Source organism: Cavia porcellus, unplaced genomic scaffold (genome assembly GCF_034190915.1).
Source record: "Cavia porcellus strain 051 isolate PalLab524CR breed Dunkin Hartley unplaced genomic scaffold, mCavPor4.1 scaffold_18, whole genome shotgun sequence".
Taxonomy (NCBI): Eukaryota; Metazoa; Chordata; class Mammalia; order Rodentia; family Caviidae; genus Cavia; species Cavia porcellus.
In genome coordinates, this window is record NW_026947501.1 from 53,297,785 (window position 1) to 53,313,238 (window position 15,454).

General features: G+C 53.3%; 1 protein-coding gene across 2 annotated transcripts in view; it reads right to left on the bottom strand.

Moving 5' to 3' along the window:
• Nucleotides 1-929: 929 nt before the first annotated feature.
• Nucleotides 930-15,454, bottom strand: part of Cnnm4 (cyclin and CBS domain divalent metal cation transport mediator 4) — a 36,669-nt gene continuing 22,144 nt past the window's right edge. The window contains exons 2-8 of one of the 2 annotated variants that reach the window (XM_013154489.3): nucleotides 9,681-9,824; nucleotides 9,386-9,520; nucleotides 7,849-8,018; nucleotides 7,668-7,764; nucleotides 6,633-6,695; nucleotides 3,410-3,594; nucleotides 930-3,123 (exon numbers count right to left, since the gene is read on the bottom strand). In XM_013154489.3, coding sequence (XP_013009943.2) covers nucleotides 2,926-3,123; nucleotides 3,410-3,594; nucleotides 6,633-6,695; nucleotides 7,668-7,764; nucleotides 7,849-8,018; nucleotides 9,386-9,520; nucleotides 9,681-9,824 — 992 coding nt within the window. In that variant the 3' untranslated portion in view covers nucleotides 930-2,925. The remainder of the gene's footprint in view (nucleotides 3,124-3,409; nucleotides 3,595-6,632; nucleotides 6,696-7,667; nucleotides 7,765-7,848; nucleotides 8,019-9,385; nucleotides 9,521-9,680; nucleotides 9,825-15,454) is intronic. The other variant, XM_003471715.5, reaches the window with a different exon arrangement.

The window sequence follows — 15,454 nt, forward strand, 5'->3', positions numbered from 1 at the left end:
ACTTGAACTCACAATGTACCATAGGCTAGTCTCAAACTCGCAGTGATCCTTCTGCCTCAGCCTTCCAAGTACTGGGATTACAGGTGTGCACTATCACACTTGCCTTAAATATTTTTGAGCTATTGAGCGTTATCTCACTGGTTAACTCCTGCTTATCCCTAAGTGCCCCTTCCTGCAAGTGATTTTCCTTAGCCATCTTTTGTTTTTCTCTTTTTGAGACAGGGTCTCACTATGCAGTTCAGGCTGGCCTTGAACTAGCAGCAATCCTCCTGCCTCAGCCTCTTGAGTGCTGGGATTATAGGCTTGTGCCACCAGGTCCAGTTTCCTTAGCTATTTTGACTTGGTTGGGTCAAGGTTATGGGAACTACGTGTTCCCCAGCATCCAATGCTTGTCCAGGTACTAACTGCATTGACTGCCTATGATGTACCGGGGACCGTGTTGGAAAGGACGTAAAGTCCTTGCTTAGGCTCTAGTTTTGAGACAACAGGAAGTACACGGGTCTGTATTTTAATATCTAGCAGTAAGTGCTGGCGAAGAGGCCAGGTGAGCAAGTACACCGGTGCTGGAGCACAGGATGCCCAGTAACATGATCCGACTGTTGCAGCTGATCTGTTCATCCCTCCATCCCAGAGGGAAGGGGATGACTTGTTCTCTCCAGTCCCCACTGGCCCAAGTTTCCAGGACTCTGGCCGGTGGCAGGAGAACTTTGCCTTCTTGTGGCCACTACTGCCCAACTCCTGCGACAACAATCTTGATTATACATGTTTTGTAGATTGTGGTTCTGCTTGCATTTCACTAGATGCTCTCACAAGGCTTTATTACCCCTTGTCCTGTCACCATGCAACAGCCAGCCACAGTCACATCTGTCCCTGCCGTAGACTGTGAATATGGGCAGCACTCAGACATGCAGAATGGATCCTCACAGAAATTTATACATATTTCATTTTTTATTACCAATCAAAAATAAATTCCATGTATTGTTTAGCAAATATTATCATTGTTTTGTGACAAAAGACACAAGAGTCATAACAAGAAAACTCCCCGAGAGTCAAACTCATAACAATGCCAAAATAAATCACAAAAATATACAAATTAAAATCTTATGCAAAATAAATAGGAGTCATTTGTGACGGTGGCTGTGACTTGCCTACCCATTTGGATGCCATGTATGAAGGTCCCCCTGAGCCAGGAAGACTTGAGCAGCGTGCCAGGTCCAGGGTACGGCTCAGCCCAGGAACCTAAGGTTGTCAAAGGAAGTGAAAAGCTGTACTGAGAGGAGGAAGTCATCGGACCAGTAATATTTGGAAATAATCATGACCCTCTGGAAGAAGTGATTCTGAGTGGGAGAGTGTGGGGGCGTCTGTTGGTAGCTGATGCGTGTGCAGAGGTAGCTGTGGGGGCAGGTATGCCTGCTTTGCCTCACACACCCACCAGGTGGGGATGGCATGGTTTCCAACAGGTGCTCAGGGCTCTCAGGACCCAGCCCCACCAGCTCCTTAGGATTCCAGGGAGCTGCTCTTGTAGAAAGTGAGGGCTTCCTGCAGGACCTCAGGGTACTGTTGCTTCCCAATGCGTGAGAACCCATAGGGACCATCGCCTTTTCTCCAGGCTTTCGCCTGGGGAAGACCTCGGTGTTGCCAGGGGGCAGGCATGCTGGGCTCCGTCCCAGGAGCTGGGGTTCTCTGGGCATCTGGAGAGCAGAGCTCTTGGGGTGACAGGACTCCCGTGGCCAAGGAAAGGAGTGAAGAAATGCCACTCGGGCGGAAGCCAGCAGGGTCTCCCTCGCCTGGCCCACTCCCCAGCACCCCACAGCAGAAGCCTGGTGCTCTGCAGCAGGACTCACTGGGCCCAGAAAAAAGTGCCTGGATAGATCTCACACTGGCAGGATGGGGTACACTTTCCACGGGGCTTCACCCTGGGGCTCGGGCATACCAGCTGCACCCCTTCAGCTGGAACCCTCCTTTCCTGGGCTCCATGAAGAAGAGGAGGAGCTCAGTGTGCCCCTGGCAGTCACTGAGGAAAGGGCGTAGGAGGCTTCTAATATGTCCTCAGGTCCCCAGCCCTCAAGGAGGACTGAGGCTTGGGGATGAGGACTAGGGAATTTGAATGGAGCCTCAACTCCTTGTGGGTGTGGGTGAAGGGGGCAGTAGTAGCTGCCAACGACGCAGAGGCCTATGACTAAATGCACCCCAGAAACCGCAAGGCGAATGCCAGAAAGGTCACCTCCAATCCCGATTCCCTCCCCACAATGGGAGATGCCTTTGGTACAGTGAGGGCAGAGAGAGAGAGAAGGTAACCAGAGACCCTGCCTGGCACTGGCAGTCCAGAGGGGGGCTCCCCAGGGGGTCAATGCCTGAGTTCTGGGAGCTTCCTGGGTCTAAGAGGGTTCCCAGTCCCTGATCACAGCTACCCAGGCTTCAGTGATGCCATCTGGTCCCTGGCTTCCTCCCAAGAGCCAGCCTTCCCCTCCGGTGCTGGGCCCTGCTGCAGGAGAGGGGTGAGCTCCCCAGGCAGGAACACAGGCTGCAGTGGGGCACAGCTGAGAACAAATTATGGCTATTGCTTCCTGGGGGGAGGGATGCCCCTCTTCTGAAGTTTCTTTTGGGAAAAAAAATTATTTTACATAAAGTTCCTTAACCCTGTCTTCCCTTGCCAAAATGGTATTTAAAAAGAGGAGCAATTCGCATAGTTTAGAAATAGTCTCTGAGAAGCAGCCTCCACTCTCAGAGCTGTCCCATGGCCACAGCGGCTCAGGGCAGGGCAGCCACCACCTCCAAGCTGTCAGGAGGTTCCTGCAGGGCCGTACACTGTCCATCTAGTAACAGGCCACCGAGCTGCACCCCTTCTAGCCTGATAGGCTCCCTCTTGGTGTGGGCCCACTGGGAGGCCCCCGCGGGGCTGGCGGGGGACCCCGGGCCCTCCTGTCAGATGGCATTGTCCAGGGAGGCTCTGTGTAGCAAAGAGTTGTGTTCTTTGAGAAGAGTGGTGGTCTCATCTGCCACGGGCAGCTCGGACTTCTCGGAGGCGCTCTCCACGCAGGTGGTACAGCCGTCCAGGGGAAACTGAGGGCTGTTCTCCATACGGGAAGCCAACAGCCCATTCTGGTACTGCTGCCGAGTGACCTGTGGGGGGGGGGGCGCAACGATGAAGATGTCAGGGGCCCTCACACCCAGCCTAGGGTGCAGCGTGACAGGTGGGGGCCCCCAGAAACCTTAGAAAGAGCAAGGTAAACAAGGCACACCTGTAATCCCAGTACTCGGGAGGCTGAGGCAGGAGGATGGCTGCAAGTTCAAGGCCAGCCTGGGCTCCACAGTGAGTTCAAAGCCAGCCTGAACTACACAGTGAGACTTTGTCTCAAAAAAACCCAGTAAGGTGCACGCTGGCCTGAGGGAGGCCAGGGCAGCTCACCTTGATGTACTGCAGGTCGGTGAGTGCCCGGACGCTGAAGTCGGAGACATACTGGCTCAGGACGCAGGTGCTCAGCTGGTTGCTGCTGCCCGTCAGCGCATTGGTGGGGGACTTGTCCATGGTGTGGTCTGTGTAGCTGAGGGATGCTGAGCGACTCAGCGTGGAGGGATGGGCTGGGGAGTGGTCTGTGGGGATGGCAGAGTCCTTCAGGCTGGAAGCCCACACCGGCACCCACACCAACCTCCTGCCTGACCTCAGCCCTGCACGCAGCACCCCTCCAGGAGCAGGACACAGTTCTCAGGGACACAAGAGAAGTACGCGGAAGTTCTACCTGCACCGGGTCTCACCTCCTCGGAGCCGATGATTAGTGCATTCACATGTCATATGACAAGGATTAAAACGGCCACCAAAACCAACCAAGCAACCAGAAAGATAAACCTAAGACTCAGAAAGCTGCAGGCTATGAAACCACTTATTCAATGCCAGTGGGTCATCAGTCACCATGATTGCCCTCACACAACAGACAAGCCACTCTTCTGGTCTCAAGGGACACACACTGAACGCTTAAAAAAAAAGGCCCAGTATATTGAAAGGAAGGGTGTACAGCCACACTGTTGCCTGTGAACGCCCCACACACCTGTCATGTCCTACGGTATCCCTGCAGCTGTGCCTGAATGTAGCACAGGGAACGTGACCCCACCCACTAGATCTGCACGAGTCCCCATCCTAGCACCCAGTGGTCCCCATGTTGTGCAGGATGGGGCCGGTACAGCCTCCCCGGCCTCCAGAAGACCCTGACATGGTGGTGAACTGAACTCAGAGGAGGATGGAGGAAAGCAGCCGGGGACTGAACAGGGTCCGCTATGAGTGTTTCTGTTTTGTTGTACCAGGGATTGAACTCATGATGTCGCGCTTTCCAGGCACTGTTCGGCTGAGTTTTGAGAGCTTAGAACCATGAATTGTGAGGCCACGTGGGCTTGCCTAAGCCAACAGGAAGTGCATGGAGCTGATTTGCTTTAGTGGACTGTAACGGTACTAACCAACTACTAAGTTAGCTAATCTAACAAGCAACCGTGCGGACGTGGCAAATGCAATGCACCCAGCCCCTCGGTGACCTCTGGAGCTTTTTACCACAGAACACTGAACTGAATGGCTTTATCTTGTGCCAGATTCTGCTTTTTCTTTTGTTTATAAAATTTGGGAAGCAGTCTGGCTGTCCTGTGACTAAGCCATGACTGCCCCCAACAAGAAGTCATGACTGATTATTAGAAGGGTTTATGAAAGTAGCAGACTTAGTGATTTCTCTCATTAGGCTCTAGAAAGAAAAATTTTAAAAAATGAAGCCATAAACATTAGTGTAGGGATATCACGTAGCATTTCACACTGGTTACCTGAAGCATGGGATGCAGTTAACACTGACACCCTAGGAAGTGAGTTTACTTATTGACTTGTTCTGTCTCTGCAGTGCGAGGGGCTGAACCCAGGCTGTACACAGGCAGAAGCTGCAGGGCTGCTGGCTCACACTCCCAACCCCAGGGAACTGGAATTTACAACCAACACAATCAGGGAGCTGACATACCGAACTGAGCCCTAGAAAGAGACACAGCAGAATCCTGCCTCTGAGTAATGAAATTAGGGTGCTTTTCAATTTTCTCCAGACTTTACTATTTCCCCAGTTTTCCAAATAACCTGTTGCTTTTACAATTAAAACAAAGCAATAAATACTTTTCTTTTTTCTTTCTTTACTCTGAGACAGGGTTTCACTATACAGTTCAGGTTGGCCTTGAAGTCACTGTGAAGCCCAGGCTGGCAATGAACTCTCAGTGATCCTCCTGCCTCAGCCTCCCAAGTTCTGAGATTACAAGTATGCACCAACATGCCTGGCAAGGGTATAATCTTAAACACAGAAAAATGTTTTTATAAAAATTTTTTTTTAAAGTCACAGAATCATCTGTAATAAAGACTCTTCCAATAAATACTCATGAAACACAGAATTAGCAAGGGAACTGTGTGCTCTAACAGGCACGTTTATGTTCCTGTGTTAGGTGGGAACGTCAACATATCAACCCTGGTGGCTACGCTTACAGCAAGAGGCAGAGAGTCTACAGTCATTCTGGAAGGGTTTGAAAAGGACAGTGGGTGAATTCTTCTAATTTACCTTTTAGTTATTATTTTTTAAAAAGGCAAAGTAGTACAGCATGCTTGCAATGTCAAGCAGAGTGGCACAGGCCTGTAACCCCTGCACTCCAGGAGGCTGAGGCAGGAGGAGGATGGAAGATAGGAGCCCACTCTGGGCAACTTACTGAAACTGTGTTTCAAAAGCAAAAAGGAGCTGAGGGTTAGGGAGCTCTGGCCCTGGGTTCAATCTCCTGTACCAGGGCAGGAAAAGAGACAATCTCAGCTATGCAAAGATGAACTGGGAGATTGCAGAGGCCACAGGTTTCAGAGCTGTCAGGGCCCGCGGAGCTCAAAGACACCCGGACCAAGGCCATGAGCACAGCAGCGTAGGCCGGGGTGTGGCGGGGAGCGTGCAGGAGCCTGCCCACCTCGCCCTGGCTGTGTCTATCTGGCCCGGGCTTCCTGAGACAGGTGATGGAAATGGGACCCAGCCCAGGCCACAGACAGTGTACACCGTGTGCCTGGAAGACCACACTGTGCTGGTCACAGACGAAACACAGGAACCCTGAGAGTTGAGCTCCCAATGACTCCTGGGACATCAGCTCTGTCACTCACTGTTCCCCTCGGGCTATGGGGTGGGTCTGCATCTGACTCCAGGAGAGGAGGCTGAGACAGGAGGAGTCAGGTGGTCTCTAGGGTTGAGCCTCCACCTGCCCTCCCTACCTCACAGGGACAGACAGACAGAAGGAAGCGGTTAGAAAGCTGATGCCATGACATCCGCACCAGGGCTTGCAGATGGCGGGGCCAGAGGTTCAAATGAGCACCTTCCATCTCCTGCACCCCCCTTCTGTCCTCTAAGTGTCTGTCTGCCTGCCTGGGGGCAGGATGCACATGTCTACACCTTCTCCAGGACTGAAGGACCTCCAGGTAAGCCCTTCTAGAACATGGCAGCATACCCCAAAACTGGGCCTTGGGCCCTAGGCCAAGCAGACCCACTGATCATGCCAGCCCCCAAGCATGCCCAGGGTTTCAGGAGGTTAATGTGGCTGCAGTGCATGGCTCGGACGACAGGTGGCAGTGTCAACTTCCCCAGCATGCCTGTTACCTGCGAGCCAGGACAGCAGGGAGTTCCGCTTGCCAGGCGGACACCAGCCCTTTGTGGAAGGCACTGGAGCAGAAGAGGAGGAGGTCAGGGGCCTGGGTGGGGTCAGAGGCGGGACTTGGCCACAGGATAAGGACAAGACCATGCTCCCACAGGGTTCGAGAAGAGCAGTCACCTTTCCTCCCAGCCATCCCTGCCAAGGGCCTCTGAGGGCCTGGGGTGCAGGGCTCAAGCAGACCCTGCAGCAGCACCGGAGGACACGGCCCCCCCAAAGCCCTTCCAAAGCAGCCTCCCTGACTGGACGGTGCAGTGCTCTCAGGAGAGGCAGCCAAGTCCTCCCTGGCAAGAGGCATCTGGGCAGCGTCCACGGAGCTCTCTCAGAGCCATGTCTGACCCCATATCCCTCCAGGCTCATGGGCTGGGGGGAACACAGCATGAAAACTTACTTCTGGTCAAGGGACAGTGACAAACCAGGCACAGGACCTGTGGCTAACACCTCTCACCACCTCCCCCAAGCGCAGGCAAGCTACAAAGGAGGCTCTGTCCTCTCCTTCAGGCTGCAGGACCAGAGTGCACTGGTGTCACCTGAGCCACCCGGGCTGCAGAGGCAGAGGGCGCTGTGCTCCCTCCCCTGGGCCATCCACAGGCCTTAGGGAAGCCCAGGACCCTTCAGGTTGGCCCCCAAGGCAAATGGCTGAACCCGTGAATCAAAGTCACCTGTGACACACCCAGGCAGGCAGGCCTTGGCCGGCTCTTGGCTCCTGTCTCGGCCTCTGCCACCTCATCCTAATCTCACCGTGTGTCACTGCTGGCTTCCCACTTCCCATCCCAGCTAGGAGCCAGTGACCCCCAGGGAGCCCCCACACACACTCAGGACCCCTCTGCTACTTGCACTTTACCCAGAGCCCTTTCTGGCCACTGGACCAGGTCACTGTGCTCCTGCAGGCCGCCTTCTCTAGGCCTCCCACGTGGACTCTCGGCTGCCTCCCCCAGCCCCGCAATACCCGTTCCCTTCCCAGGAGTGGGCAGAGGACTCACCGGAGGAGCTGGAGCTCAGGGCCATAGTCCCATAGTAGGAGAAGGCGCCCGTCTCGAATTTCATATTCTCCTTCCCGGCCTCCACCTCCACCTTTCCCTGTGAGAACGTGGGGCAGCGTCATGGGCAGGTGACAGCGAGGGGGCCAGGGGCCAGGTGGGACACGGGTCGTCCACTACACACCTGCAGGATGAGGATGAAGTAGTCGGCCGGCCTGTTCCGCGCATACAGGTAGTGGTGGGCACAGTACTTATTGTCCTCGTTGAACTTCAGCTCCTGAATGACGTCTGGGTACTTGAGCAGCCGCAGCAGGATCTTCTCTGACATCAGGGAGGGGCTGAACTGGGGCACCTCTGTTGGGGGAGGTTAGAGGGGACTTCACATGGGGCCCAGATGGCACCCCCAGGTGGCATGAGTTGTCCCCAAAGGGGCGCCTCCCTGCCAGGGTGGCTCTGACCACCAAAATGAAGTTGGTGCCTGCCCAGGCTCGGAGCACAGAGCTCTACTGGCCCAGTGCTCGCCTGGCCTCAGGTCCTCATCTGTGCATGGGGTGGCAACTTCGCAGGGCGCACGTGTGGTCAGTGGCAGGATGTGTTCTCAGTGTGTGCAAAGTGCTTAGCAGATGGCCCTGTAATTACTACCACAGAACCCACAGTGACGCTGATGTCGCAAACCAGGCCTGTAATCTCAACACTCAGGAGGTTGAGACAGGAGGACTACCACAAGTTCAGGGCTAGCCTGGGCTACGTAGTGAGTTTAGGAGCAGCCTGAACTATATAGCAAGACCCTGTCTGAAAAAACAAAACAACAACAAAAACCCATTAATGCCCCCAGCAGATTGGCAACCGGAAGTGCCACACCTGCAGCAGGTGAAGGTTGGGATGGAAGCTGGCCTGAGGAAGCAGAGGGAGTCAGCAGGTGCAGTTCTTTTCTTTCCTTTCTTTTCTTTTTGGCTTTTTGAGACAAGGTCTCACTATGTGGGGTTCAGGCTAGTCTTGAATTCGCTGTGGAGTCTAGGCTGGCCTCAAACTCAAAGTGATTCTCCTGCCTCAGCCTCCCGAGTTCTGGGATTGTAGCTGTGCACACCATGCTGGGCTCAGCATCTGTTTTCCTATGTTGCCACTCGGTTTCTCACTGGGGGAGCTTGGAATTGGGGTGAGAAGAGAGAAATGGCTTTGATCAAGAGATCCATTCCTGGGAGAGACAGGACACACACAGAGGGGAGGGAGGTAGTGGGACGACGTCATGGGTTCCCTGAGCTCTGCAGGCTGCTGAGAGGGCAGGTGCACGCCATGCCTTGTGAGCCCCTTCTCCTTGTCCATGCTGGAGGGTGGGTGTGGGATGCAAGGAACCCTCTGGTGCTCCCAGTGCCCACCCATCTCTCTTTCATTTTCTTCCTGTTCTCCTCCTGCCCCTCCTTCTGAGACACGGTCCTGTTCTGTAGTTCAGGATGACCCCAACTTGCAGCAATCCTCCTGTCTCAGCCTCCTGACTGTTGGGATTACAGGCACATGCCATCACGCCTAGCTTCCAAACAATTATTTTCAAAACCTGCTTGTCTGCCCCGGAAGTTCACACCAGCAAACAGCCAGCCAGGGGAGCCCCGAGAGAGGCGTTTGGACTCCCTCCCAGCAGAGGTTGCGGGGAAAGCACCCCAAGGTCCAGCCTTCTCCTCCTGGACATCTCTGGCCAGCAGAAGAGGCCCTCCTGTGCCTCTTACCCGTGGACAGGAAGCGGTGAGCAGCCAGGAGGAGCTGGGGGGAGATCTTGACTTTGAGTTCACTGTCAGTGTCCTTGAAGGCAGAGAAGTCGCGCTTGTTTTTCTCAGACACCCGTTTCCGGCTTCGGTTGTCAGCTGCAAGAGCAAGGACTGGACCTGAGGACTCGGTTCCCTGAGCAGAGGGACATTCTAGAATCTGCTTCCCACAGCTCCCAGCTCCCGCCTCCATGTCCCCAAGCTCAGGGATCCTGCGCCAGCCCGGCAGGGATATGGCCGCAGAGAGGGCGGAACTCACTGTACATGTCCGACTCGTCCAGGATCTCGGACTTGATGATCTCCTCGATGACATCCTCCAGGGTGACCAGGCCCAGCACTTCGTAGAAGGGGTCACCCTCACCCTCGTTGTTCACCTTCTGCACGATGGCCAGGTGCGACTTCCCTGCGGGCATGACACAGTTAGACAGGGCCAGGCCAGGGACCCCTCGAAGCAGTGGTGACTCATTTAGGGCCTTGAGGCATCCAGCTGGGTCGGTGGAGGCATTTTCCCCTTTTTCCCACCTTTTCTGATGCTTCTGCTGCAAACAGACATTGCTCTTATGCCAAAGGAGACCCAAAGTCCTTTCAAATGTATTTCCCTAAGGGCCACGTGTTTAAAGAGGTTGCCAACGCCAGGTCCTGCCTGGCGCTGGTCCCCAGGGCTCTTGGGGAGGGGACAGACCCATACTGCAAAGAGACTGTGGCCCTGGGTCTGCAGCACATGCAGGGTGGTCAGGAGACACATTGCGTGCTTACATTTTTTTTACTGTCTTATGGTGAGAGATGCAGCGCCAGGCTTCCCCAGGACCCTCCCCTCCCAGTGAACACAACTCATCCATCGCTCCGCCCCTTCCGGAAGTCCCTCCCCAGGGGTCTTTAGTTGCACTGTACGGGCTGCCTCGATGTCCTAAACGGACCCAAAATGTTTCCCTGCCACGGTCATCTGGACTTTGGGAAGAGCGGGAGGTGCCCGACCTGATAAAGTGGGATGATCACGAGTTGCTATTCCCCAGACAGCACCGGGCAGCAGCCTGTACTGTAGTTTTAAAATCTCACCCTGTGTAGACCCTCACAGCAGCCTGCAGAGCTGCTTCAGAAAGCGGCAAGAGCTGGGGTCTGGGGGATCTGAGGCTCCGAGGGGGCCGGGCAGCAGGGCCTTTTTACTGTAATACATTTCATTCTATTTTGTTTTTTCAAACCCATTTTATTCAAAGATATTCAAAGATAAAAAGAAAAGAAAAAGAGGAAAAGGAGGAGGAGGAAGAAAAAAACTACAACAAAATTTCAAAACACATCCATTAGGGGGCAACAATGGTACACACATTGTGCATGTAATACATTGTAAAATTTAAACACATACTTTTTGTTTGTTTTTTGGCCAGCTTTTGTAGGTACCAGCCAAGCAGAGGGCCCAGAGCCACGCACCCAGGACTCAGACCCATACCGCCCATTCGGGAGGGGGTGGGGTGGGGCTCTTGGTTCCATAGGCCCCTAGCAAATGAGCCCTCTGCAGCTAGGCTGCAGGCAAAGCTTGTCACTAACCACAAGGGGCCCCTCACACCGCAGCAGGAGAGGCCTGGGTCCGGGCTGGCACCCAGCCCTCCCAGAGGCTGCTTTGGGTCTTGCTTTCAAACGCCTCCAGCCCCCAAAGGAACCAAGCAGGCAGCAGCTAGACCGCGTGCCCTAAATATGAGGATATGAGAAAGAGCCCTGGGGTCGGTGACAGTCACATCGAATGCCCTGCATGGCTTCCTCATCCCAAGTGAAGGTTCAGGGATCATGCTGAGACCAGAAACACTCAGGAGTGGGGTCACCAGTCCTCCCAGCTGCAGAGCCCCAGGGCCACCGACTTCAGGGCCCCAGGGAGGACAGAGTGGGCTGTCTGCGAAAGTCAGGAGAAAAGCAAAAATGTCCCCTAAACAGCCATATGCAGGGGACAAGGTCTGTGACAGTCTTCACACACCTGTGGCAGCCACTGTGATAGACACAGGTAGCTCTGCACCTGCCGGTGGCTGCTGCCCAGGTGTGTCCTTGGAGAGCGGGCCTGGGTGGCCAGGGACCTGTCACCAGATGGGACAAGGAATGAAAGGCAGGTCCTGCACCTTCCAGGCGGGCACACCCTAAAAACTCTTAGTATAGGGTTGTCTAGAGTGTATAGGGTGTCCCAAGATCAGGCTCCTAATTGTGGAAATGGAAATTCTTGTGCGTGTGCGTGTGTAATAGGAATTGAACCCAAGGCCTTTGTGCTGAGCTACAACTCCAGCCCCTCACCTTTTAAACTATGTTTTACTTTGAGCCAAGGTCACTCAGATGCACAGGAGGCTGAGTTCAGACTCACAATGGATCCTCCTGCCTCAGTCTCTTAGAGTGTAATGGTTACAGGTGTGAGCCACCATTCCAAGAGGAAATTCTACTTCCAGGAATTTAACCTAGAGAGATACAACCCTTGCAAAAGTGCAGACACAAAGGCTGGGGGTGGCAGTCCATCTGTAACATCAGCACTTGGAAGGCTGAGGCAAGAGGACTGCTTCAAGTTCAAAGTCTCCTCAAAATGCACAGAAAGACCCTGCCTCAAAACAAACAAAAACACAAAAGGCACAGCCACCTTTTTTTTTGGCAGTGTTTTGCGTTGTGTCTGGGCCAGGCAACCCTCCTCACAACCCAAGCCAGAAGCTTCCTGAATCAACAGGACGAGAGGCCTGGCGGGGGAATGCAGGAGAGCTGGGTGGACCAAGGTGGGAGGAGGCCAGGATGTGCACAGAGCAGCAAGTGGTGGGAACCAAGGTGCAGGCTGGATCCAGCAGGAGACGCTGTGAGCAGGGGCCGAGTGGCTGAGGGTGCAGACCCCTGGCTCCCCGCTCTGTGTGGCTCCCTGCTCTATCTGGGAGGCATGTTTCGATTTCATTCTTACAAATACACCCTGTTCCCGCTTCCTGTATCGAGCAGCGGCCGGGCTCTTCCCAGCCCTTCCCAGGGTGAAACTGCAGAGCCCTGTGTGTCCAGATGGTGACTGAGAAGTTAATGTTAGAAGGCACCGCCAGGTACCAGAGCAGCAGACGCTGGGCTGTTTTCTTGTACCGTGTATGTCTGTGTGTGTGTGTGTGTGTGTGTGTGTGTGTGTGTGTGTGTTACTGGGGACTGAACTCAGGGCTTCCCACTGAACTACATCTCCAGCCCTCTTTTTTATTCTGACACAGGATCACTAAGTTGTCCAGGCTGGGCTTGAATCTGTCATCTTCTTGCCTCAGCCTCTCCTGAAAGGCTGGGATGGTGAGCACATGATAACACATATAGCTAATTTTGCTGCTTTCTAGAGTTTTGGTTTTTATTTTCTTTTTTAAAGTAAAAGCCAGGAATGGTGGTGCACGCCTATAATCCCAGCACTCAGGAGGCTGAGGCAGGAGGATCACCAAGAGTTCGAGACCCTCTCAAAAATAAAAAAAGTAAAATAACTTACATATGTAGGTATGTATGTATGTAGAACTCACTAATATTGTAATCCCAAATACTGAGTAGTTATCCAAGTATAGAAATTCCCTTTTCCAGTCTTCCTTACAATCCAAAAAGTTTGTAATTCCATTGAAACATTATTGGAATCTCAGCAAGTTAATTCCTTTCTGTCACCTCCAATGCAACCCTTGGTGCGAGTAAAAATACCAAGACATGTTCCAAGTTACGGGGAACCAAGAGTCCTACATCCAATCCCTGTGAGGATGCACAGACAAAGGTCCTGATCCTAGGCCTCTCCCAGCATTCTCCCAGGATAATAATCCTGTGAAGAAGGGGGTGGCTCAGGGATGAGTGACAGCGAGGATGGCGGGAATTACGAAACTTGAGCTGGCTGGCCAGGTGGGGAGAAAAGCATCTCTGCAAAATGCAGAGGGGTAAGGATATGCAGAAGATCAATTTGCATAATTCAACTAAGGCAGGAAAAGAATTGTCTGAGGAGGCTGTTGCTTTGGTTTCTGATATATAAGCTTTTGTGCCCTGGGGAGTTACAGCTTCTTTACCTTGAGCTCCTACCCAGCTGACATTCCTGGAGCTGATGACTCTACCACCCCGCTGTGCTCATATCCTTTACACGCCATGTGAGGAGACAGGAGACTGTCTGTGGGCTTTAGAGATTACATACCAGTACCTCCTTAGCCTTATTTGCAATCTTAGAGCTAACTGAAGAGAGAAGGAAATACCATAGCCAGCTCTGTACATATCAGTGTAAGGAACTCAGTCTCCATATAATCAAAGTTACAGCAATTGTTCTGTATTCAAGGAGTCACTCCAGTTGTCTCCCACAACTAAGCATCAAACTCACTGTGATCCTCCTGCCTCAGCCTCCTAACTGCTGGGGTTACAGGTGTGCATTACCAAACACTATTTTTTTTTAAATGGAGTATGCTGGGTATTCTTACAACTTTGTTCAGATGACTGAGGAACTTGAAAACGCTGTTGTTACCACTGATGCACAACACAGCGCTGTCATGCATGTTTGCCTGTCTCTCTATGTATGTATGTATGCATATGCACATGAAACCTTAGGTGTGCAGTCAATGGAAAAAAGCATCCTAATTTACATATTGAGCTGAACTGTACAGAAATTACACGCCATGCTGGCCTAGAAATATCACACTTATTTTTGTCCCATTTGTGCAGAGGGAAAGCACTGGTCCAAAATACCAATAGTCTTATCCCCGGGGTCTGATTACAGAAACTAATTAAGTTTTGTTCAAATAACAAAAAAATATTTTTTAAAAAAACCCAAAACCTGAGCCGCTGGGTGTGGCTCGGCGGCAAAGCGCTTTTTTAGATGTGGTACGCCCTGGGCGCCATCTCGGCCCTGGAAAAATGAGGAAAAACTGAGGTGCCAAAGAGAAACTGACAGGAGAGACGGGGAGACCGCGAGCTCCGCCCCAGCCCCAGGCCGGGCTGTTCGCGGGCGTCACCGCCGCGCGTGGGCGCCCTCTAGTGGCAGCCGCCTGCGTGACCAGAGGGAGCGTGCAGCCCAAGCGCACCTTCCGCCTCCGCCGTGCGCGCCGTGAGCTGGGGCGCCCGCGCTGCTGGTGGCTCAGCACCAAGGCCCCACAAAGGCCCAGCCTCGGGCCAGTCGCTCACTTGTGCTGGGCCGTCGTGGGCTCCAGAGCTGCCTGCCTTGCTGCCCACAGGGGCAGCACCTTACTGTCCCTTGCACCTCCGAGGCAGAGGATCTGGCTCCAGGACCTGCAGACCCGCACCCCGACCCCCTGGGAAACTCTTCCCCGCGGCCCCTTCTCCGACTCCTCACACTGGGAGTTCAGGGACAAGACGGGAACCGAGGAGGAGAAGAGAAAGTGATGCAGGCTGGACAGACAAATGGCCGGGATTTCTACACTTCGCAAGTCACGGCTGCTCATTTACCGCTCAGAGCAAATAGGTCGGGGGCTGGGACAGGACATTCATCAGGCTCTCAAGGGAAAGGCCCTGGGTTAGCGCCCTAGCAGTGCGTGTGCGTGTACACATGCTCGTGCACAGTGCTCGCGCGCGCACACACAAACTGGAATATATGGGCTGATACAGGACTCGAATTGGAACTTTTCTTTTTTTGGATTGGGGATTGAACCCACGATCTTCACACTGAGCTACGACCTGCCCTGTTTTAATTTTTTTTACTTTGCAACGAGGTCTCACTAAACTGCTGCCCAGACTGGGCTGGAATTGGCCAGCTCCTGCCTCAGCCTCCCAGACGACTGGCACACTGGGCGTGCGCCGCTGCCCCCAGCTACACTTGTCATAGGCACTCCAGTATAAAACTGTACTTTATTAGCTGCTCTACTTTACTATCCCTTCCACTGGGTTTTTGGGGAGAGTTAGGATGAGAAATGAGGCATGAAAATTTAAGAAAATCCACCTCCGGCTGGAAGACCTTCCTTCCGTTCCCTCCTCCCCTTTCTTCCCTTCCTTTTTAGTATTGGGGCCTGAAGCAGGGCTTTTGCACTGAGCTACAACCCTCAGTCCTTTTTAATTTTTTTTTTCAAGACAGCGTCTCATTAAGTCATTGAA